The sequence below is a fragment of the Apostichopus japonicus genome, chromosome 5 (assembly GCF_037975245.1).
Source record: "Apostichopus japonicus isolate 1M-3 chromosome 5, ASM3797524v1, whole genome shotgun sequence".
Lineage (NCBI taxonomy): Eukaryota > Metazoa > Echinodermata > Holothuroidea > Aspidochirotida > Stichopodidae > Apostichopus > Apostichopus japonicus.
In genome coordinates, this window is record NC_092565.1 from 2,972,153 (window position 1) to 2,998,775 (window position 26,623).

The following is a 26,623-nucleotide window of genomic DNA, read 5'->3' on the forward strand; positions in this document are numbered from 1 at the left end:
GCTGTATCACTCCCAGTCATTCAAACTACAATCTTGATCACCCCAATAGCAGTATCAATACATGGATCTCAGGGCTGTGTCACCCCCCAGGCATTCAAACTACAATTTTGATCACCCCAATAGCAGTATCAATACATTGATCCCAGGGCTGTGTCACCCCAGACATTCAAACTACAATCTTGATCACCCCTGATCACTGCTGATCTAGGGTCAACCCCAAAGCTGCTCTAACTTTACAAATTGAATACCGAGCCCCGGCTCTGTTCCTCCCCCGTTACCCCTTGGTTCGTATCAGCAGGGTCTGTGTTAACATTACAAAATTTAACACAGTTAGGGGTTCAACTTCATGTTTGTGGACTATAAATGTAAATTAGACCTCATTCTTCAGAGATACTGCCAGTCCAAAGGACTAATATTATGATAGTATTTTGATAAGAGAGGACTCTTCAGTCATTGAAGTATATACTTACATGATTTAGTGTAATATTTATTGGCACACTCTATTACTTACACATCTTGTAGGGCTGAACAGCTTTAGTAGAGAAAGATAGAGAAATATCATTGTCCAGCTTTCTTAACGATTTTTCACTTATAATCTGTATTTGTTTTTATTTGTGTATCAAACCCCCCCTCCACCCCCCCCAAGCAAAGGGGGGAAAACAAAGATAAACTGCTAATCAGATTTATGCATAGAGTTAATTACTTTGACAATTAAGGAGCATATATGAAGTAGTTTCAAATTAATATATAGACCAAGAAAAATAGGAAATATAAGACAAGTATTGATAATACAGTTAGTTTCTTCTTTGTTTATTTGTAAAATAATTATGTTGGGAATATATCTTTGACCAAAAACAATAGACAAATTTATGCATGAAGTATATTCATTCTAATGGCAGGTCCTGTTTGTGAAATGTACAGTCACTATATTTATAAAAGCAGAAAATGATTTCATGATTTTGTCATATTATTTTCTCTGGTTTAGACTGCAATTATAAGTGTTCAATGTCCCATATATTCCTCTGTCAATTCTGCATGTTCCATTATTCATTTCTTATGTTTGTTCCATTCTTCTTAGTAGCCTACTTATAACACATTGTAGGCCTATAGCTTCTTAATTATTAAAACTTAATTGTAACCTTAACATATGTTCATTGCAGAAACCATATGAAAGCAACAGCACACCACTAAAATATGATTCACTGTACAAATTTATGAATACATTGTTATATTGAATACATTGTTATATGAATACATTGTTATATTATATATGAATACATTGTTATATTTGCTATGTAAGCATTCACGCGGTAGTACTTCTCAAGACCCCCGCCTAGACTCAATAGAATTAGCAACCAAATTCCAAGAGGTTCCGGTATGAGAGGGCATACTGTTTTTTTCACCAAATGTTTTCAATAGGTCCTACACAGTAGATTCCCTATTGTAAGTATCACAAAAGAATCGCTGACTATAACTGACGTAAGTGGAGTTCATTAATACACAATAGGTGTATCCAAGTGTGCTAGCTAGCTATATAAAAATAATCAACAAGTTAACTATTACATGTCTGCTCTAGGTCAATGAGTTCATTGCTATCCTGGACTTCTGAGTAACACTGCAGTTGTCACTGTAGTAACAGCACTGTATTCAGCAATCATGGCTATTTTACTGTCCATAGTTCAGCTCATGTTGGTTGGTAAGTATACTAAGATCTATATAATGATCAGAAATGGGGAATAAACAATCATTACTAACATTGTTATTTTATTATTTGTAGCTATGTATATGTATATATATATATATGGTTATATATATATAAACATATATAAATATATATATATATATATATATATATATATATATATATACATATTATTAGAGAAATATTATTAGAGAAAACCAGATAAATAAGATATGACTCATAATTGACAAATAAGAAGTTTTTAGAAAAGATTATTTAAAAAAAAAACTATTCTAAAAACTTTACTCCATATTTCTCTGGTTTTCTCTAATAATATTTTCTTTTGGAGTAAACATGGATTTTCTTTATATTATATATTTATTGATCTGTATATTTATAATAGAGTATACATGTATGGGAACCTACAGAATGTTGTTACTTGAGTTTCACGCCTGTGCGGCAATCATCAGTCAACATGCTGTAGGCATGGGCGAGGGGGGGGGGAATGTCCCCCCAATATTTTACGTGGGGGATATAGTATCTAATATTCCCCCCAATATTTGGTGGCATAGTTTTTTTGTGTGGCTATAAATAGAAAATAATGCGTGAGATTATTTATCCAAATCATGTTTGGCAGTGGCTAAAACTTCATCCAACACATGCTGCATGAGGTAAATGACTCTTCGTGGTCGTTTCTGTGACCTGTGACCGTATAGCATGTTGTCACTCATGATTATTATCATAATGTCTGTACATCTCTTGTGTATGAGTGTAAGTACGAACAATCATACATATGATCCACATTGATATGGGTTCACTGGGTTTCCAAGGCCTGTTTCCTACAAGATTTCTAACCACAGGCACATAGCCAAGGGGGGGGGGGCGAAGGGGGAGACCCCCCTTGAGCATATTTTTTGTATTTTTTTATGATACCGAAGTTTTATAGAAGCCGTTATAAGAGGTTTTAATAGTTGTACACTAATAAATTAACTGTGTCTGAATTTTCCAAAATTGCCTGACCAACATTCTTCATCATACTTCCCTCTACTCGTGCAATTTTGAGCGGTCTGTTAGGAGTTGAAGGGGGTTTTTCTATATTGGTTGTCCATTAGATGAAATTTTGTGCAACATTATGGGTATGTTTTGAAGTGAATTTATTATTCAAATTCTGAACAAATAATGGGCTTAAAACCTTGAAAAGTGGGGCTGACGGGTATTGTGGGCCGTTAGGTAGTATTACCTATAAGCGATGAGGTCAAAACATGATGTGTGACTGGTGACAATCTTGAAAAAGGTTATGGATGAAAAAAAAACTATTGGGAAAAACTTGGTTCTCAGGCAAAAGTGTACATCTGGTTGGTCATTTTCAAGTCCGAGAAATTCCATTTGCGGTGATCTTGGGGGGGCGGGGAGTATGAAACCAGAAATGTTCTTGTACGCTGCGTGCCAACCAATGGTGGCGCTCTGATAGTAATTCGCGCCCCCTGGGTTAGAAAATCCTGAAGTTGTTTCGCGCCTGCACCCAAGCAAATGTCCCCCCCAATATTTGAAACAAATTGTCGCCCCTGGCTGGAGCTAGGTTACCATGTACAGGTGCGTATCCAGGGGGGGGGCGTTGGGGGCGCGCGCCCCCCGGGTAAGGAAAAAAGGAGAGAAAAAAAGAGAAGAAAAAAGGGAAAGGAGGGGAAAAAAAGAAAAGGAGGAGAGGAAGGAAGGGAAAAGAAAAAGAAAAAAAGAGAGAAAAAAGAGAAAAGTAGGGAGTAGAAGATAGCCAAGACCTCGGGAAGAAAGAGGAACAGTCATAGTTGAAGCGCTGATCCCTATTATATACACAGGGTAGCCAGTGACAGATCAAGGATTACGGAGGGGGTATGCGCCTCACCCTACCCCTTACACCGACAACTCCATTTTTGACGTTTTCATTTTTCATCTCTCACTAATGTATCTATATAAATACTATATATGTTCTATCATAACCCGTGTGTGTGTGTATGGACGCCTTAAACAATTGTACAATTGTGCTATATGGAACCAACTGTGGCTGGTCTTGAACTCGACCGAGTCGTCGGGGAACATGACGCATTTCGGGAAAGGGGCGACCGCCCCCCCCCACCCCGAGCAAATTTTCTTTATGACATCGCTAGTAATTTCAAAATAGACAATGCTTAGATGCAACTTACAAAGCCTGGGAAGTGTCATTTCCAGCGATCTGGGAGGCATTTTCGGCCAAATTTTTTCTTGTACGCTTCGCGCCAACTCATGGTGGCGCTTCGCTTAGATAGTTTGCCTACAGACTTCGCCCCTCCCTTGGCAATTACTCGCTACACGCCTGTTCGAATTTGTAAAGCAAAGAGCAGATATAACATCATATCAGTGAGCATTGAAATGCATGTTCCACGATGAACAGCCTCAAAAACTGTTTATGTGTGTAGTTAAAGGCGTAGGAGCCCAATTGGATTTGGGGGCTGTAATGACTTGCCCGAAAAGAGCCCAAAATTTTTCGCGCGCGAAGCGCACGTTCAACATTTCGATGCCAATATCATATAACCAAGCATCGGTCATTACATTGCATCGTGTACCGCACGGTCCGTGAAAGTTGCACAGCATACCGCTGGATGCTAATGTAAACAACCAAATGTCTGATGTAGATGGAGAAAAAGCATACAGATCCATTTATGTCAAAACTCTCTTTTACAGTAGTAATGTCGGCCAAGCTTACAACTTTATTTTAATTACCAAGGAGATCATTCTTAAGCTATTCATTGCTATTTATTTTTCTTTCATTAGGTGCCCGAAAAAATGGGAAAAAATGGGTTGCGGGGGGGGGGGCTGCAGCCCCCGCCTCCTACTGGACCTACGCCAATGTGTGTAGTGTTCGGTTTCGATATACCTGATATCGGAAATATCTGCTATTTTTCATTTCCTTCAACCAAGTTTTATAATAGCCATTATAAGAGGTTGCAATATTTCTACACCAATAAATTTACTGTGTCTGAATTTTCGAAAATTTCCTCACCAAAATTCTACATCATACTTTCCTCTACTGGTGCAATTTGACCTGTCTGTTAGGGGTTGAATGAGGTTTTTCTATATTGCTTGTCCATAGATTGAATTTTGTGCAACATTATGGGTATGTTTTCAAGTGATTTTATTCACGAGATATCTGAATTTTCAAATTCTCAACAAATAATGGGCTTAAAACATTGAAAAGTAGGGGCTTTCGGATATTGTGGGCCGTGACGTAGAATCACCTACAAAAGCAATGATCCATAGGACATGCAATGAGGTCGAACATGAGGTGTGACTGGTGACAATCTTTAAAAAGGTTATGGATGGAAAAAAACTTTTGGGAAATACTTGGTTCTCAGGCAAAAGTGTACATCTGGTTGCTCATTTTGAGAAGCCCGAGAAGTGCCATTTCCGGTGATCTGGGGGGTATCAAAACCAGAAATTTTCTTGTACGCTGCGCGCCAACCGATGGTGGCGCTCCGCTTAGATAGTAATTCGCGCCCCCCGGGTTAGAAAATCCTGGATACGCGCCTGATGTACACGTACTATATTATGTACTTGCTCAATTTCTATGTATTGAGCACTTTTGCAGCATTAAGTGAACAACTGAATCTTTGTTTAATATATGTATATATATTTACATATATATATATATATATGTATATATATATGTTGAGACTAGTATATATATGTATATGTCTATATATATATGTCTATATATATATATATGTCTATATATATATATATATTATATATTATATGTGTATATTATATATGTATATTATATGTGTATATATATATGTGTATATATTTATATGTAAATATATAAATATATATATATATATATATATATATATATATATATAAAGGACAGAGTAGAAGCTAATTCCAGTGTGTCCTAGTCAAATCCATGGCACTGTGGCAGTAGCCAGTAATACAAAACAAACAATACAATAGTATCACAGTGTGATAACAGTTTGAAGCTTACAGCCAACAGCAGGGTTGCCAGATTCTCTGAAACTCAACGGGTCATTTTTAGAAGGGCCAAATTGAGTGAATAAGGCCAAAAACATTTTTGTTCGATTTCTGCCCCTGAATACGGATCGGACCTAAAATTTGGTATTTGGGATTCCTTTTTTGATAGGGTGACTCTAAGCATGTATAGGCTGCTGTTGTACAGTAAATAGGTTGTCAAGCTTGTGTGGGGAAAAAAAGGCTTAAATATACCGCTATGCCTAATTAAATCTATGTTTAGTCATAAATGGGAACGAGATATTTCAATTTCCACAACTCTGAAACTTTGTGTCAGATCTCTCTAATAAGTTGATCTACAAATTCTCATTGTCCCAATTTTTTTGTCTCTCGCTGTCTCTTTTTCTCTCTTTTCTCATTTATCTCTCTGATTTGGCTGGGGGGGGGCTACTGCATGCTCCCATTGCCCCCCCTTGCTACGCAGTTGGAGAAAGTCACTATACTCTTAGCTAGTAAACCTGTGTGCTCTGTTCTCATGTTCTTTACAGTACATAAATATATCACACTTTGTCTACAAAAGCCTATGTATTTCTTTATATTAATTGGATGATTCATTATCTTCAGTACAATCTGTTATTTGCCGAATCAAAGTTAGAATTTGCATAACCTTAAAAAAAAGTCAAAAATGGTGTAGCGATAAGATTTGACAATTGAGTTCAGTATTTCATCTTTTCATTGTTTTGTCTGAATTAGTTCTCAATGTGTTCTGGGCTATATTCTTTCAAAAGTATCTCATTGTCTATGATTATACTAACATTATGATTTAAATATATTTGCATATGCCAAACTAAGTTTTATCGACTTAGTCTATCCATACTCCATCGGTTAAATTACATTAATTGGCTTAAAATCTGTATCAATTGGAAACAATAATTCGGTTAGGTCGTTTCTAACGACTTAATCCGTCTGTGTGTGTGCACACGTGCAATGTTGAAATTACATAATATATCATGCTACAGCTTCCAAGTAACAATATCCGATTCACTTCGGACGGTGGATATAACGATGGTTTAAAGTTATAAACATACACAAGATTATAACAAGCATGGTAGCAGGTTATCTCGTTGGGTAGCGAGCATGGCGAAAGAGAGGGCAATGGGGACCTCGTAGCAATCACAGAAAGCATAATGATAGGATAATATTTAAACCTGCTGGTTACGCTACTGGTGGATAGGAATACGTTAAAGGGTGTGAAGACTCGCGCAACAGAAACGTATAATGCCGGTAATCTGTCTACGACATATTAGATTCGAATGAGGTGTAACAGAAGTATTAGACACCACCATCGATCCCAGAAAATACACACAGCTTGCTACCGTCGGTAATTAGACACTAGTGTACAGTCAGTACATACAGCTGCGGTCAATACCCATAGCACAGTGTACAAACCATACAGGGATGGACATCTCAGGTCCAGCTAAAGATAACAAGGTATCACAGTTCATTACTGTCTGCATTTTGTAGCGACAAGATAAAAACTTCACTTGCAAGCAACTGAAAGTTAACTTTTTCAGAGCGCAGCACGCAGTTTGGGGCGAGTCTTGAATGTCTTTAACCCACATCAGTCTAATATATACAATCATGTACAACAAGAGAATTCAAAGTTATTTTTAGTCCTTTCATGGTCAGGTCTGTGTTGCAATAATGAATAAATCATAATACATTTGCATTAAAATAATCTTTATCTTTATTTCTCTGTTGTCAATTTAGCTCTCTCATCAGCTGCTATCACCAACTTTGGAAACTTGGTAGGTGAATTTGAGCGTGATGGTACCAGCCATCAAATATCGGGTTCCGTCTTTGCTGTTGACCAAGCCACTCTCTACATTCAAGGATTCAATTTCGATGGTGAATCTGATTGTAAGTCATTTTGGTTTCATATCGGTCATGCATGTTGCAAAGTCATACATATATAGATAGATAGATAGATAGATAGATAGATAGAAACTTTATTGTCCATTTCAGAAAACAAAAAAAACGGAAAATGATTTCCCGTCGACAGTAAACATAAAATACTAGTAGTGAATACAAACAAAACCATACAATAAACAAGCTATTAGTGAACAACTACGAGAATAAAAGTAAATTAAGCAGAACCAGAAAAGTAACAGAAGCAGCACAGAGAGCTGCAAGTGACCGATCATACACTGTGGCCAAATCGCTTTGCACGCCAGTTAAACAAGTGTATTGCCTCAGGTAAGAAAGAATTACGGAACCTGGACATTTTAGTATCCATGGGGCACCTGTAATTGTATCCTGAATCTGTTGAACACGATAAGACTGTAAAAAGGGTGTGTGTGATCTTCTTTTATATTATATGTCATAGTAATGAAGACACACAGGTATTTTTTTATTGCAATCCTATACTTTTCTAGTTTGTCTGACTTTCTTCAGCCATGCATCCTAGTATTTCTTACATTTCATCAAAATACCAAACTTTTCTAATTTTTTCGTATACTATTTGGTTTTGACCTTGAAATGCTATTTAATGTTTGTGAAAGTGGGGTTATTTTATGAAAGTATACATTTGGGAGTTCTGTTGTTGTGGTATCCCTGCCAGGTATGGTCAACTTAGCAACATATTAACATAGTCGAGTTCATTTTCAATAACATCACCCTTTTTATTTTAATCCAACATGGCTTCTTTCGCGAGTTCCTGATTGCGGGAAGATCACATATACATACATACATACAATCTTTACACATTCATTGATCCAGTGTGAGGATGAATAATAATATATTTTGGCATATATCTATTTCAATCCTAGTTTTGTTCCACATACTTTTTCCTTCTATTTTCCACTCTTTTTGTCCAACTTTTGTCTTCTTCTTTTTCACTTTTGGTCTCATTTGTCTACATTTTCAATCCTACATTTCACCTACATTTTCAATCCTACATTTCACCTACATTTTCAATCCTACATTTCACCTACATTTCACCTACATTTCCACACAAACTGTGCTTGACACACAGTCTGGGAAATTAGGCACGTGTAAAATTCATTTCAAGATAACAAGTGCAGAGTAACAGTATCATCCAAAATTTACCACGTTGACTCGTGAAATTTGTCAGACAAACTCGTTCCTAACTTAACAGCTGGAGAAGAATAATGAACATCATTAATTAGCAATTGATTAAAATTTTCCAGTTTGGGTAAATTGATTTGCATATTTTCAATAGGCCTTTTGATCAGTTTAGTGAATGGATGATGGGCGGTTTTCATTTTCAGGATAATATATCATTGCCACAGTAAGTCAAACTTCACAAGCCACAAAAGAATTGTTAAAGATATTACTTGACCTTATAAATATGCCATATAAACAGCACCAACAGTACATGGAATAATTTACTGGATGGGGGAATGGGAAAAGTTCATTTATAGGCTAGGGCAAAATAATTTCCTGTAGGCAGTTGGTGTTCTATTTAGTTATGACCCTGCATGCTTCTGAATATGGTTTTTTATGTATGTGGCTAATATACATCAGCCATATCTCAAACTTTCTGTTCTTTGATCACATTGAACCTGGCAACGCAGCACTCTTCCTGCTTCCCTTAAAACTAAGTATCCTCATTGAAGATGTAAGTAACAAGCAGGGTTTTTACAGTTGACAAACTCTTAACCAAAAATAACATCTAGCTATTATTGCAGACTACAAACATCATGCCAGTGTTTATAGTCTTTATATAGTATTAATGCCATTTATGTTCAAAGTTATGTTCTTTTTCTAAATGATACCCATTACACTGAGAAAAGAACTTTAGAAGATGCTAGATTCTTTAATTGTGAGAGTGAGCGAGAAAAATCTAAACAAAACTGTCAGCAAACTGCTTATCAGCTATTACAAAAAGCCTATGTAGGTAGAACACTCATATTGCACCTGTAGAAAATACAGGAAACTGTACTAATATATCATATTCTTTAATTTCCGTTATGTTACCTAAACTCTTGAATTCACAGGTCTGTGTCATTAGTTGTAAGTGTATGTGTTTTCTTTCATGCAGTGCCTTTTGACAATGACAATGACAACAATTTATTTCCAGCAATTGTGAACACTACATGAATGTTTAACAAAGTATAAACAAATATTTTGATATACCATACAATCTAGAGAGACAGGTACAAAAAAAAGAGAAAAAAACATGCATCATGTTAATTTATATACAATATATAAGCTATACAAATGCATGGAAAAGGAGAGAAAAAAGCACAATACTTATAGAATGTTTTCCCCATTTGAATATAATTAAAATATACATTTACTGGAGAGAAATTGGTGAAAGGAAACAAAACTCCAAAACTAAAATTAAATAATATGAGAGACAAGAAGGCAGATATAATCTTAGAGGAGAACAACAACAAACAAGGGATATTTTCAATGAAGAAAAGAAAGAATATATTCTGTAATTAATAAATTGATGAGACATTCCATCGCTGTTTCCTAATGTGCGTTGTTACTCTTGAACAGTTTTGACAATTTTAAAGACTTCATCTGCGGTCATTTATTTACTTTTGCAAATTTTCTTTTCTACAGGTGCGGTGTTCTACGCTGGCACGTCAGACGACCCTAGTAGTGGAGGTGATGTCATCCCTGTTGGAGATGGAATGTAAGTAAAACCATGTTTATATTTCTCTATTATCAAACAAATAGGTAATAAAGGATGCAAAAGAACCAAGGAATGGAAGCTAACAAAGTAATATTGATGTTAACGTGGTTTTGTGAATAATTTGCAAATGAATTTAGATCTCTTAAGAGTATCTCATGGAGAGATCCAACTTGACCTATAAAAGCTAGCTTGCTGACAATTATAAAGTGACCTAGTTTTGGTTCATTATAGTTATTTTCCTATTTAGGGAGCTGATTTATTTCCATCAAACCAACTGAGTGAACACATCTACATGTTGTTTGATTGATGAACTCACAGTTAACTAAACTGAGTGAACTGGAGAACTTTCTTAAAAACAAAATGCCCAAATCAGACTACTTTATTCTAAAAACACTGTTAATCAATACTCAACCTTTTCTGCAGGTGTATAACTTTGTTTAATGCTCCTAAAATGTTAATCACTGTTTGACCAATTATTTACTACATTCTGGATAATGTTATTGTTATGAAGTATTTTCTAGTTGTTTTTTGGAAATACATGGATTGTTTACTTGGGGTACACCCCTCAGTCCGACAAGTTTTCAGTCCGAAAATAAAATACACGTTTTCAGTCCGAAAATGAAATACACGTTTTCAGTCCGAAAATAAAATACACGTTTTCAGTCCGAAAATGAAATACACGTTTTCAGTCCGAAAATAAAATACACGTTTTCAGTCCGAAAATGTTTTCAGTTGGGGAATGAAAGCAGTTTTAATGCCATAATATCCCCAATAAACTGTGACAGCCCGAACTGATAGTAAATAAATCGATTGAATCTTTCGTATTTACTCATAATTGACAAATAAGGAGTTAAGTTTTAGAAAATATATTGGAATTTTCGGTCCCCCTGGGACCTTCGTCAGCAATATTGGCAGTCGAATGAAAAGTACAAAATGTAACACAATGAAAGTATGACGCTAGGTTTAAAGTGTAAGTTGCATTGATGGAATTAGAACCAAACAAACCATGACTATACAGGAAGCTGATTAAGGAGCGAAGAACGGATTACATATGTTTGTATAGAACTGATAGTTGTTAAGGGGTCCCAAGTCTTTGTTGAGGCCGGTGATGTGAGACTTAATACAAAAGATTCAATCGATTTTTTTACTATCAGTTCGGGCTGTCACCGTTTATTGGTGATATTATGGCATTAAAACTGCTTTCATTCCCTAACTGAAAACGTGTTTCTCATTTTCGGACTGAAAACGTGTATTTCATTTTCGGACTGAAAACGTGTATTTTATTTTCGGACTGAAAACGTGAATTTTATTTTCGGACTGAAAACGTGTCGGACTGAAAACTGGTTTTTTCGGACTGAGAACGTGTATTTTATTTTCGGACTGAAAACGTGTCGGACTGAAAACTGGTTTTTTCGGACTGAGAACGTGTATTTTATTTTCGGACTGAAAACGTGTCGGACTGACAACGTGTACCCGTTTACTTGCTCAGAATGTTAAAATCTGACCACCTCACATTGAATGTTTTCTTGTTAGTTCAATTAGAGCTCTGAGAATTTTAATTAATATAAATCTTTCATCTTTGTCCTTTCTTTAGGTCAGATATCCTTGGGGTTTATCGAAATGAGGATATTATGCTCAGTCTGTCTTCAGGGAAGATCACTGACTATGCTTCCTTCAGTATTCTGTGTGAAGAATCTAAAGTGAGTCCCTCATATAACAGGCCACAAGTATAATCCAGTTGACACCCAGAAGCAGTTAACGTTCCACACCATATTACTTAGTTTACTCCTTAGTTTTCAAATGTCCAAATGTGCTTAATTGCACATGATTGTGTCAATTAGAGTGGGCACATGCTCAAATTTAAGGGCACTTTGAAGTAGGGAATAACTCATGATGTCACTGAGTATATATACCAGTTACTGCACAGGCTTATAAAGGGTGCGCAGGACTAAATAGCTTGCTGTACCTGTTGGTGATACATGTGCCTTTTTTTGGGTTGCCAAGTAAAATATACATGCTGAAACTAATCTTATCTGTTTTTTTTTTCCTGTTTTTTTTGGCAGTGGAAAGATGTCGTCATTATATTTCAAGCTATCGTTTGCTATTTCCAGTGGAAATGAGTCTTATAATTCAGACAGCATTTGCACACATTTTTAGTTTAAAGACTGTTGACAAGTATGGAAGTGTTCAAACATTAGATCAGAATCAAAACTTGCATCACTTAAAATTCAGTCAAAGTTTACTGGTTTGTGGGCATGTTCCCATGTATTTTGTATTTGATAAGCTGTTTGATGCATTATTTGGCATAGAATGACCCTTTTTTTTATATTTATTCCTGTGTCAAAAAACTGCCTGTACATCTTCGGAATTGTACAGCAATTTCACATTTTGTGTAGCAGTGTGCGATATGTGAAACTGGATAAATGACTCCCTGCTAGTCTAATCCTGCTCTCTATTGCAGACCTACATATCACATAACAAGCTTCGATCATCAGGAATTTACTTTTGAATTATTATCATGTTTGGTTGGTTTTCAGACATTTAACTCTGCTGACCCCAATGATGGGTCATTGTGGGGCATCTATATGCCAAGAATGACAGCATTCAAATGATTCTTGCTAAGATATCTTGATTGCAAGCAAGGGTGTCACACACAAACACACACATACAACACACGCACATGCACGCACTTGTGTCTTCTACATTCAGACCGAGGACCCCAATGTTTTTTCCGTTGGTCAAATCATCCAGACACCCCTGACTAACCTTTAACAATACCCCTTAACAATTGAATTCTTCTGAGGGCTTGGTGATTCTTTTTTTTTTCAAATGATATCTGAGGACTTGGAATTCCTTTGTCCTCAGGAAAAAAAACATAACAAGTGCACACACACACACACACACACATTTGAGTGGATACAATTCTGATGCCTGCCTTCAGCATCGAATTGAAATTTACCTCTTCATACTGCTATATGAACTGAGACCAGCTCAAACTGTACAGTTAAGATATCAAAAGTTAAGTTTCCTGCTATAGGTACTTGAATTAAAGGCAATTGTCTTACCTTCTCTTCCTAATTTATTCGTTTCATCTTTAAGGAATCCTTCGCCAAAATAACTATACCCGGAAACTTTGAGACACCCGAACCAGCACATCTCGGAGACTTTGGCTTTGAACGAAGAGTCCATAATGTGCATGCAGACGATGTCATCATTCTAAACCCAAAGCAGATTCAATTTGTCAATTTGGACTACGATGGAAGAGGCCCAAGTATGTACTCTTTTGTATTCAAGTTCTTTCATTGCTATTTATGGACTGATGCAGCTTAAACTTTTCATGAATGTTATGAAGGCTTGTATATGTTGCCATGGTTATGAATTAGAAGGCTTGTACATGTTGCCATGGTTATGAATGTTATGAGGGGTTGTACATGTTGCCATGGTTATCTCCACAGAGACTGGCAAATACAGACACAGAGCCTTGTAGGTATTTGGTATAAACTTTGTGTATTATGTAAATTTCACCCATAATGATCTAATGATCTGAAATAATTGTCAATTGAACTGTTGGCTTGCAATGTTACAACAAACTATATAAATCATAGTGAGTTGAAAAATCCAGAACACTAGTGAAAAAATTCCATTCTCCACCGTAATTCGAATCTAAGGCCCTTCCGCTTTATATGCGGACACCCTAACCACTAGGCTATGGATGCTGATTGTATGTCCAGAGGTTCGAAACCGGTAAGGAAAGTTGTAATTCCACTGCAGGCGTTTGTCATCTGTATTGAACAATGCTAGTTCTGTTTTGGTGACATATTTGCCTTTCTCTAGAGAACAAACATGATGCTAACCAACTCGAAAATCATTTGTGATTCATAAGCTGGCATATGTATTTGGCAGTGGGGGATGGTGCATGTTTGCCTAATTTGTCGATTAGTGTATCCATGTGTATGGCGATGAACCGTACTATCTTGTTATGGTGTCATAATTATTCAGTGACCCACAGTACACTAGTCATGGTTGCTCAATGACCGGTAACCCTTCATAATTGCTTGGTGACCCACACCAGTACCCTGATCATGACTGCTTGATGACCCACACCGGTACCCTGGTCATGATTGCATGATGACCCACACCAGTACCCTGGTCATGCTTGCATGATGACCCACACCGGTACCCTGATCATGACTGCTTTATGACCCACACCGGTACCCTGGTCATGATTGCATGATGACCCACACCAATACCCTTATCATGACTGCTTGATGACCCACACCAGTACCCTAGCTGGTCATGATTGCATGGTGACCCACACCAATACCCTTATCATGACTGCTTGATGACCCACACCAGTACCCTGATCATGACTGCTTGATGACCCACACCAGTACCCTGGTCATGCTTGCATGATGACCCACACCAGTACCCTGATCATGACTGCTTGATGACCCACACCGGTACCCTGGTCATGATTGCATGATGACCCACACCAATACCCTTATCATGACTGCATGATGACCCACACCAATACCCTTATCATGACTGCTTGATGACCCACACCAATACCCTTATCATGACTGCTTGATGCTCCACACCAGTACCCTTATCATGACTGCTTGATGCTCCACACCAGTACCCTGATCATGGTTGCTGGGTGACCCACACCAGTACCCTGATCATGACTGCTTGATGCTCCACACGGGTATCCGGGTCATGATTGCTGGGTGACCCACACCGGTACCCTGATCATGATTGCTGGGTGACCCACACCAGTACCCTGGTCATGATTGCTGGGTGACCCATACCAGTACCTTAATCATGACTGCATGATGACCCCACCTGTACCTTAATCATGACTGCTTGATGACCCACACCGGTACCCTGCCTATATTCTGTAGCTATAAGAGACATGTAACAATAAACTCAAAAGTTATTTTTTCTTTCTCTTCTGGCTGTTTTAGAAGCCTTTTTCTGGACTGGAGATGGTACCCCAGACAGTGGCGATATCAAAGTTCCACTTCCTGCAGACAATCCGTAAGTTCAGTTTAAAGGCATTGAAGACTGGCCCCAAACCGCGTGCGGCCATCTGAATAAGTTAACTTTCCGTTGCTTGCAAGTGACGTTTTGTTTGTGTCGCTACAAAATGCAGACAGTAATGAAACGTGATACCTTGTTATCTATAGCTGGACCTGACATGTCCATTGGTGTATCGTTTGTACACTGTGCTGTGGGTATTGACCGCAGCTGTATGTACTGACTGTACACTAGTGCCTAATTACGGATGGTAGCAAGCTGTGTGTGTATTTTCTGGGATTGATGGTGTTGTCTAACACTTCTGTTACACCTCATTCGAAACTAGGTCAGATTACCGGCATGAGATGTTTCTTTTTTCGCGAGTCTTCACACCCTTTAACAAAACAGCTACTTCAGCTGGTGACATATTCATAATCTAAATAACCAAAAACTGCATTTTGACCACTACGCATGGATGAAATAATAAAACAAGGCATTAATTAATTAAATATACCTTGCCAAAGGTCACATTGTCAGTCTTGGCTAAATTTGTGCGAAATTGCATTACACAAACTAATTATTGACTGTATGGTTGATGGGACTTCAAACTCGATGTGTGTGCACATGCCTAAGCATTGGTTGTAGCATCTGTGTGATTAACTATGCCATGCAGTTAAAGTCATCCAAATAACAAAAGACAGCATTTCTGCCATGATATGTATACCAATCGGATAACATTATGGTCAAAACCTTCAAACACAAGTAGACTATCACAGACTTTATGTCAACAGTCCATTAGTTAATGTAAAACACCAAAATCCATGTTATCAAAGTTCAAACAGCCAAATTTGTGCGAAAATGCATTTTTTTGAAAAACTATACTCATATTGACCATCAGGTCGAAAGTCTTCAAATTTGATGGATATATGCCAGGGCATAAGTTGTAGATCCTGCGTGGCTAATGACATCATAGGGTCAAAGGTCAGAGGTCAAATAGCCAAGAGGCAGCATTTGGCCATTACATGTGTGAGTTGGGCAGCAATTTATGTCCCATTCTTGCACAAACAGTCGTATAGAGTACAATATCTCGTCGTCGGGGACATAACAGGTAGGAATGAGACAAAAATAGGTACTTGTTGCCTTTGAACTCACTTGAGGCTGACCATAGATGTTGGAGTGGTGTAATATAATGTATTTGCCACGATTGGTTGTGTGTTGCTTACCTTTTGCTAGTATTATCCCATAGGAATAACAATTGGAATTATAAGAATAATAGGAATGATAAATTTGGAGTGAATCAGAAGAAATGGAGCTCCGAAAGCAGCACTTGGCATATATTATGTAGATGTATGTATTTACTTCAAACCTAACCTTTGTTGTGAGATTTTACTTTTGTTCAGCCAGTCAAATCACAACATTCAATAGTCTGGTTGATTTGTTTTTCCAGGGATAAAATCTTACCCAAATATTCAGGTGCTACAGTAACCATCACTTTACCTGATGGTTTAACAGTGTTTGATGTTGACTTCATTGGAATCTGGTGCATTGCAGCAAGACAAAATTTTGGTCACCTGCTGATTAAAGATTCCGATCGCAACAATATTCCTCCATTGATTGAACCAGCAACTACACCTCTTCCTGCGACAGTAAGTTTTTAACTGTTAGCAATGCTACATGGTCTAATTATACTTGCTTCTATATAATCTAGTGTTATTAAAGACAAACAAAGCTATGCCTATAATGATGACAGTCTAATTCATCTAGTTTTCTTTTTCAGTTTTGACATGAAGGCTACCCCAGCTACAATTCCATTATAATGATGATTGAGGTACTCTTATCCAGAAGGGATTAGCTCTTCCATAAAAGAATGAGGAAATTAGGTTTACGTTTATCAACAAGTGAACTGACATAGTGGTTTTGTAAACACAACATATCTGCATGTATTACATTAATTGCCAAAATGTACATAAACTTTAACTAAAGCAGTGACACTGAATATAGTCAAAGTCATGATAAACATCAGCTGTGTGTATTTATATAGACTGAATGCATAAAACACCTATAACTAGCGCTCTTCATACCAATTCTGTTATAAACACCCTGCCAATTTTGACCACAGAATCTAGAAAACTGCAAAGTTTTGCTAACCGATCGTTTCCACATTGCCTGGACGGTCGATGAAGGAAGCAACAAGATTACTTTGGAGTTCCGAGGGATCCTATCCCTGAATGAGTATTTGGCGTTTGGTATCAGCGGTTCGCCCACCGAAACAAGCATGGTTGGCTCTGACGTTTCTGTAGTTTGGTTTGATCCGAGCGATTCTGAACCTAGAGCCGAAGATTATCATCTGAATGCGTACAGTCAGGTAAAAATATATTGGGGGGGGGGAGGGGTGGTAGGAGATGGAGGGGAGGAGATATTTTACTCACAGACACAGATTCTCTCAATTTCTGTTATTAATAAAGGTAATTTGAGATTGTTCATTTCAAGCATTATTTCGGACAGTATTCTGAATCTGCAATTATAAGCATGAGTATGCAGTGTACATTTAGCAGTTTAATTGTACTGTAGCAATAATTAAATGATTTTTTATAACTATAATATACTGCTGTGGTGTGAATACAGCTCCACTGCATTACCATCACCATGCCCTTTCACGTACCACCATCATCATCACCAGCACTGCAAGCATGGTCACCATCATGGTCACCACATCCATTATCCTCATCATCATCCTCATCCTCATGCATCATCATCATCATCATCATCATCATCATCATCATCATCATCATCATCATCATCATCATCATCATCATCATCATCATCATCATCATCATCATCATCATCATCATCATCATCATCATCATCATCATCATCATCATCACCATCACCATCACCATCATCATCATCATCATCATCATCATCATCATCATCATCATCATCATCATCACCATCATGGTCACCACATCCATTATATTAATCATCATCATCACCAGCACTGCCACCATCATCACCATCATGGTCACATCTACTAAATTCATCACTATTATCATCTTCAACACAACCACTATCACCAGCACTTCAACCATGGTCACCATCATGGTCACCACATCCATCATCACTATTATCATCATCAACACCACCATCACCATCAACACCACCACCACCATCACCACCAGATCTGCCTGATGTGCGCATGATAATAAAATTCAAAGACTTGCGTGTGTCAATGCTCCGTACACATGTATTTATATATACATATACATATATGTATACTACGTGGTACACCCAAGAAGTATGTAATATGATATAGTATGATATAATATACATTGTGACACTGGAGGCTACAGTAGCAAGAATTCAGGAATATTGTTACATCTAAAATCGGAGTGCATGACCGGGAGTCAAATCATGCCCTCATGTAGATAACCAACTCTCAGCTACCATTTGTGTTTGGTACCATTCTTAGATCTTAAATCATAAAGTTAATTTGTAATAGAACTGTTTGGTTGTAGGTTTGTGTTTCTTGCATTGATCATTCACTGAGTTCATCCTTTTTCCTGTTAGTGTATTCCCAATGATGGGACAGGTGCCTGCCCAGATCAACTCCAGCAGGGTGGTGAAGACAACGTTCTTCTTGTACATGGATTCCAGCGGAATGGTTTATCGGTCATTAGAATTGAGAGACCACTGAGTGCCTGTAAGTCACTAGTTTCTGTTTTTGCAAATCTTCATGTTTACCATGGTAAAATAAAGCAAATCGTTCCAATGAACAACGTTTTCGTTTCGTCATTACACCAGACAGTCTTCACGTCGCAAATAATGTTGAACATATTCATCTGTTGTTTTTTTTATTTATTTTTTTATGCTTCCTGTTTTGAAAAAGTGGTTGTAAAGATGCAAATAATCATACAGATTTAAAAAAAAAATCAATGAAACTGTCAAAAATGCAGATTCATTGCTGATGTTGAAATAGCCTCTTTCGATGTTAACATGTTGTTATGTAAAGTGCATGCAGATATGTTTTGTTTTCCTTCTTGTACCAAACTTGAAAATTCTCTTTTCAACTGTGACGAACTGTTCACTCTGTAATTGCTTGTTTTCTTTCAGCTGATGACTTGGATTCACAGATTATCACCACCGGCAATGTCTATGTTTCCTGGGGCATCGGATTTATCAACCCCACAGGTCACGTAGCTAAGCATGACACTCCAGCAACCGGTAATTGCCATTAATTAAAGTCTCAATCAATTAAAGTCTTAATGTGTGTTTGCCAAATTAAAACTTCGACCTTTCCAGGTTACCTGCCTTAAAAGCTCAGTGAAAATGACACCGTTTCTACGTAATTTTCATATTAATATTCATTATTTTTATTGAGTTATGTGTCGTTAATCATTTTGAGCTGAATAAAATTCGCCAGAATTATTAACGAGTCTGTAGATTCTACAAACTTCAATAAAAAATTTGCAAGCCCTGTCCAACAGATCATGCGCCAATCAAATCTCTCTGTTTTGTTTACCACCATTAATCCTATGACTACTTTCACTTTCGTGGCTAGCCTGTGTTAGATTTCTTCTCTTGAATAGTTATCTTTCTTTTGGTCTTACCGATGTTGCTTGCAAAATTGTGTCATTTCCTTCCACTGCAATGAATAAACAGGTGTTTCCAGAGGTTTCCTCCGTGGAATTGGGTTAAAAAAAAAAGTGGATGGTATGAGTATATGTAGGTTATATTTGTATCTATAGGTTGAACATGTTCATATGGGCGGACGCAGTGATTTTACGGTAAACCGTTCGCGCCATTATGGCAACAGAAAATAAGTTTCCTTCTTTCGATTTCAACAGCTTTTCTCAAATAAACCCACCTGGTCAGAATGTATTTAGAATAAGAAACATTTGAGTCTGCTTCAGAAGTTTGTTTTCCGAAATTCATCAGCAAACGCATATTGAGACTTTTAGAAGCACAAACGAAACCCCAAAGCAGCTTGACGAGGTGTTGTTTATGTTTAATGTCAAACTTAAGTTTATTACAATGACATTTTAATTTCACCAAACAATTTCATGTTTATTACTGAATGATAATTAACTATTTAATGAAGTTTAACACTGAATATTGGATCATGATACAGGTTTCTATTGTGAGGGGACACAAGGCGTTGTGTCATTGATCATTCAGGTTTTATATTTTTGAGGGGGTTTTCTTTCAGGGGATGTTTTTGTGAATTTTGGGTCTCCGTCATCCACCTGTCCTGCACTGAAGGCAATTGCAGATGTGGTCCCTGATCCCTGGATTATTGAGCCATTGAGACCGGACTGTGGTGACACTTTGACCGCAGTGATAGGACCATCAGGGGGCCAACGAGGGTATCAAGGCATTGCAAGTAAAAAGAACATTAAGTAACAATTAAGTCAATAATTCAGAAGTGACCGATTAAATTATGATTTGAACTTTTTTTCCCTCATCTCAAAATATGCACTGTATATTCTTTAAAAAAGTTTTGGACTTAAACCAAGTGAACATAGTTTAATTAATTTCTAGTTATAACAATCGAATGTAATTATAACTACTTATAAAAGGCTCCACAGAAGTTGAATTTATTTAATGATATCTAGATTATCCAAATTATATCAGCAGTGTGCACAGGAGTTTAGAGTGTGGGGGGGGGCAGGGGTGGGGGGGGTGAAACTGTAAATTTACCCCATCTGATTAGGAGCTTGGATTGGAGCAATGAACCTTTATGAAAGGGACAGAGGCAAATCAAGCATTTTATCAAATTTCCCTTGGATTCTTGACCTTACCATAGTTGTTACTTAAAGTAAGAAACTTAAGAAATACTAATGATTAATGTGCTAATCACTGAAATGGTCACTAAAATCAAATAATAAGGACAACTTTTTAATTCCATTTAAATAAGGTTTACATTTGCAACTAAAGCCATTGATCAGAAGCCTTAACATTAGTTTGCATGATTTCATAGCTGCCCTCACTTGTTTTATCATGTTCAGAAAGTTTGCAAGAAATAGCCATATTATGGCGGATATTAATTCCAACATTTTTTTACCTTATATTCATCAGTTGTATTGATAAAAGATAGTTGATCTATTTGTGTCTTGCAAGTACAATATTTTACTTTTGTCTAGATCAAGTCGGCTGGGGCTTTGCTTGGTTCATCAATGGTTTCTTAATTCCTGAGATTCATGTGAAACGTGGCTGTAACTACACCTTTGAAGTCAACGGAGGTGATGATGAAACTATGACCGGAACGTATCATCCATTTTACATCACTGATGTTAGCGATGGTGGTTTTCTTCAGAAAACTGCGGCTGAAAGATCGGTAAGGATTTGCGACAGTATACACCTCAAATGTTTGTAAGGATAATTATTATTGGCAGACAGCTGGCTACTGAGTCCACACGAATGTGAGGAATAGTTAGTAACTAGCCTAGGCTGACTGATATGGTCCTTTACTACCATGTTGTATGTGTTGTTAGCACTGACACTCTCCATATCCTTTATGATATTTCCCAGCACAGCTCAACAGAGAATGGTGGATCCATAGACTTCAAACTGTTATAAGTTAGTAGCTATACAGGCTTGATACATACAATGTGTATAACTCCTTGTTTTTCATTTGGGATAGAGGTAATTTCCTAAATTTTAAAGCATATTTTTTTGCTTTGATTACCTCAGTTAATACTATCATCATAATGACCTAAAAAAAATGTTTTTTATAATTTTTTTACTTAAGATGAAAGCGTTCTTATTTCCTTTCAGAGAGAAACTAAATACTCTGCTGTAGCTGGTAAGTATCTTCTCACCTTTTTCTACTTCAAATTGTCATTTAAGTGAAATTTACCTTTATGCAATGCAAATGAAATTGAGACAACGCATTAGTTTATACATTAATTCTCTTCAACAACAATGTACAGCAAGTACATATTCTCCATGAATTCATAACTTGGTCAATTTATACTTAAGATTACAGGTGCATGCGTGGGCAAAGTGAGGCCCTTTAATTTTAGCAAATTTACTGCTGCCCTTAAAAAAGGTTTTCAGTACCCTATTTAAGTGGTCCATGGAACCTTATAATTATAGCAACTTTTAGGAAGAATTTTAATCTTGATATTTTATAGTCCATGATTAAAGAAAAATGTGGTTGCAAGTAATGTTTCCATAGCTGTTCCACTAGAGTACTCCTTTAAGGCTAAGTTGACAATGATGGCTATACGGTGCTTGCTTAATTAGTTAATACAATCCATAGTTTTACACATTGTAATTAACTAACCTAAAACAAAACATGTTCTTTTAACTTCATATAAACAACACAGCACCATCAGACAATTAACATTGAAAACCACTCGTCCTTGACAAATTTGTTATGCACTGCTAAAAGGAGTGAAGACTCGCACACAAAGAAACGTCTGATGCCGGTAATCTGACCTAGTTTCGAATGAGGTGTAACAGAAGTGTTAGACACCACAATCGATCACAGAAAATACACACACAGCTTGCTACTATCTGTAATTAGATACTAGTGACAGTGTACAGTCAATACATGCAGCTACGGTCAATACCTACAACATAGTGTACATAGCAGGGCTGGACATCTCAGGTCCAGCTAAAGATAACAAGGTATCACGTTTCATTGCTGTCTGCATTTCGTAGCGACACGAACAAAACGTCACTTGCAAGCAACGGAAAGTTAACTTTTTTTCAGAGGGCGACAAACTGTTTGGGACGAGTCGACAATGCCTTTAAGGAAAACTTAGTTTTGATGCCATAAAAATCCTATGTTTGTCTATTGAATTTTCTACAATATATATATTATTATCTACAAATAAAGTATTCTGTCTTTCGATCTTAATGACTTTCGTATTCATCCCATACTTATTTCAATATCCCACTGCTATTCATCTTTCTTTTCATTATGCTCTTTATTTATTGTTATTTGCATGTTATACTTACTTATCCATAGAGGGCCCTCTTTGTGAATACCAGGGCGACAGCAATCCCAACGACTTTGAAAACTTTGATGATTATAAGGCAACACTGACAAAGGAATGCTTTTCAGCGTCATCCGAGCCTGGGACGCTGGTCTGGCAGGTCGCAGAAGATACCCCAGACTTGGTTTACTATCAGGTAGTTTAACTAACTATATACCTCAAAGTTATATATGTGAAATTGAGAACCATTAATATGTTATCGAAAATCACCCTGTCCTGTAGGCCTTTGTCCTGTATTTACAATTACGTAACACAAAAATTGTTTCATATAAAAGGTAGGCAGTGTTGGTGGGGAGGGGAGAGGGCGCTGAGGGAGCAGGCAAATTCATAATTCTAGGAATGACTTAGATAGGGGCCCGAAACTTTATGGAAGGACCAAAGGCACATGCAATGAATTATTTTTATAAAGGAGAGATGCTGCCCTGAAGAAAATCAAAGTAAGACTAGTCTAATGGAGAGCCAATCAGTCTGCATATCAACAAATTTTATATGATGCATTTTCTCTTACACAACCACATTTTCAACAGTTTCTTGTCATCAGCAGTGCCTTATAAATTGAAGCATTGATAGCTTAATTCCCTGTATTTTAATGTTCAACATGTTTTATCATTCTTTTTTGAATTCCTTAGTGCTACCAACATCGCTTTTTCGGCTGGAAGATTCATGTTTCAGCGGCCGTTAACGCAACTCCAATCCGGTCACTTGTTTTATTTTTTATCGCCTTTTCTGTGATGTTTCTCTCACTTTAAGAAACATCACATCACAATAAATGTTTCTCTTAATTGTAGTCTAGATACTACAATTCGAATGCTGTTTTACCGTTCTTTTGTTTGTTACATCACTACACAGATAAATAAATCAGGTGGAAGCATTTAAAGTTTTTGTTTTTCCTAAATGTCACAACTCGTTCTGGGATAACCCTCTCAAGTATTATTGATTGCTGTATGTGTTTAGTTAATCGGATGCTAATTATTTAGCTATGGTTTTGTGCATCCTTAAGCATTATATAATCATTTTGTTGTTAACGGGTATCGGAATTCCGTGAGATAACATTGACTCATTACTTTACGAATTAAATTTGGTGTTCTTGGTACTTTTATAGATGGCAAAAGAGGCAGGGAAGAAGCTAAATTAAAGCTTGAACTAGGAAAGAAAGAGAACGTGAAACTAAGAAAAGGAAAAGGCCGACGCGCGTATAGAAAGAAAGAACATTCATTTTTGTATTAACCATAAACGTTGACAGAACCCTCAACGTAACAAAACTAGGACCATAAGAAGGAAAGGATGCCATATGAAGCATAAAAATTTAAAAGTTTAAAAGGATTTATACAGAAAATGATGACTTTCTTTTGTTCTATGTAACCAATATTAATTTGATTGTTGTTGTAAGTAATTATATTGAACCTTTGAAACTCATATACTCTCTCTGTCCGTCTTTACGCCGTTGTCGACTGCTCTCTTTAAAGAATCTGTGACACAAAATATCATTATTGATTAGACAGAGATTGCCAACAGTTGCTTATAGTAAGACTGAATGTGCCTTAATACATAGTGTATTATACCACCTAAAGTCTATGACATTGAAGATGTTGAGTTTCAGATCATCTTGAGAAGTCTGTAAAATATGTAATCCTTTCAGTGCTACATATCTGTCATATGACATATTTGGTCTGTTCTAGTTCAGCTCATTGGTCTGTGGTTCATCTCAGTTGTTGGTAGTAGTTGTTTGTTGGATATTGTTAGGATAACACTAAAGTACTTTATGTTATAAATTGGATCTTGTTAGACTGGGATAACACTACTGTAGGTAATATGTTTGGTACTTGATGTTAAATTTCTTAGTTCTATATGTTTAGTTTTTAGTCTGCTAATTTCTACAGTTATCTTTCAGTATTAATAGCTTCTTAATGCTAATGTGCCTTATGGAAATTACATTTCTACATATTTTACTACAGAAGTTTATATATATATTCTTTATATGCACAATTTTTAAATCTGCTATTTTGCCATTAAATGTTACATTAAAAATTGTTTAACAAGTTGCTTAAAAATTGCATAAAATTAAACAAAATTAAAATTGCTTAAAATTAAACAAAATTAAAATTGCTTTAAGATTGTTTTTGGATGAAATATCAATAACAAATAACTTTTAGATGTAATAAATAATAGCAAATAATGTCCATTTTGATTGCATATAATAAATAAACTTAATTTTAAAGCTTAATCAAATAAACTCTAATGACATTTTTTATGTCATAAAAGAGGTTGTTCAGTGTAACTGTGCTCTATTTTATTTTCCTTTAATTTTTAAATATAGAGTAGAAAATTGAAATTCAACTATAAGAAACAGCAGCTAGAAATGATTAGATTTGGCATGATGGGTAAATTCTGTTATATCTTAAGAATGATAGACAATTATGTTTTCCTTTATTATAGATAAACGAAAGATATATGTGTCAACATTGCAGTGATGCAGTTGAGAAGAATATGTTATTTCATTCAATTTAGGCTGACTGTAAAGCATATCCTTGGCAATTGATGATGAAATCAGTTAGTGAACAATTTAATCATTTAACATTCTGACTTAATTAATGGTGGATTAATAAGTACATTTGAGTGGCACGGGAGAGGGGGGGAGGGGGGAGGGCGATAAACCCTATGATAACAAATACATTGGGGTCAATTTACCATTTTTGGTCTGGAGGTTAACAAGTGTGAGTGTATGGGTGTTAATTACCAAAACATCTCTCATAAGTTCCTCTTAATCTTGTACTGAAGGATGACTTCAGACACATATTTAATCTTGATATGCAAACAGTGCAAAAGCTTTAAATTTGTGAGAAATCCACCTGAATTTTACACATTGGCTGCCTAAAGAACACAAACGACCTTTGACCTCCACCAAACCATTATATTTTTGCTGGTGAAGTGATAGGTACACATGAAGTATGAGGTCTAGCAAGCATTTTCTCCATGATATATCATATTTTCAAGAGTGCCCCAGCTATTTTGAATTCTACTAACCATAATTGAGCCTGTGACCTCAAAAAGATAGCACAACTTTCCTTATGGTGACATACTCTTATTAGCATCTATATCAATCCACCCGAATGTTCTCCTATCTCAGGAAAAGTGCCAAAAGCAGAAGGAGAACATCTTATATGATATGTTAACAATCAGGATCTGTTTTTTTTATTTTGTGGCTTGCATGTTGAAGAGCATGAATGGAAGTACATGTGGTGCAAAAATTGGGTCAATTGAGACAATTTTAAACCC

General features: G+C 36.5%; 1 protein-coding gene across 1 annotated transcript; it reads left to right on the forward strand.

Moving 5' to 3' along the window:
• The first annotated feature begins 1,537 nt into the window (after positions 1 to 1,537).
• LOC139967305 (protein Skeletor, isoforms B/C-like) lies at positions 1,538 to 25,407 on the forward strand. Its single transcript, XM_071970966.1, has 15 exons — positions 1,538 to 1,696; positions 7,433 to 7,582; positions 10,256 to 10,328; positions 11,923 to 12,028; positions 13,428 to 13,599; positions 15,293 to 15,365; positions 16,792 to 16,990; positions 17,464 to 17,709; positions 18,912 to 19,044; positions 19,455 to 19,565; positions 20,551 to 20,724; positions 21,485 to 21,678; positions 22,119 to 22,146; positions 23,320 to 23,483; positions 23,977 to 25,407. The coding sequence occupies exons 1-15, from the start codon at positions 1,657 to 1,659 to the stop codon at positions 24,094 to 24,096; spliced, it is 1,983 nt and encodes a 660-aa protein (XP_071827067.1). The 5' UTR covers positions 1,538 to 1,656; the 3' UTR covers positions 24,097 to 25,407.
• Positions 25,408 to 26,623: the final 1,216 nt, after the last annotated feature.

What these genes read in the sequence shown, in the direction of transcription:
- LOC139967305 (XM_071970966.1), top strand. Translation starts at nt 1,657, where the DNA reads ATGGCTATTTTACTGTCCATAGTTCAGCTCATGTTGGTTG. An exon ending in TGAGAGACCACTGAGTGCCT is followed by an intron (nt 19,045 to 19,454) that starts GTAAGTCACTAG and finishes GTTTTCTTTCAG; the next exon opens with CTGATGACTTGGATTCACAG. An exon ending in AGGGTATCAAGGCATTGCAA is followed by an intron (nt 20,725 to 21,484) that starts GTAAAAAGAACA and finishes ACTTTTGTCTAG; the next exon opens with ATCAAGTCGGCTGGGGCTTT.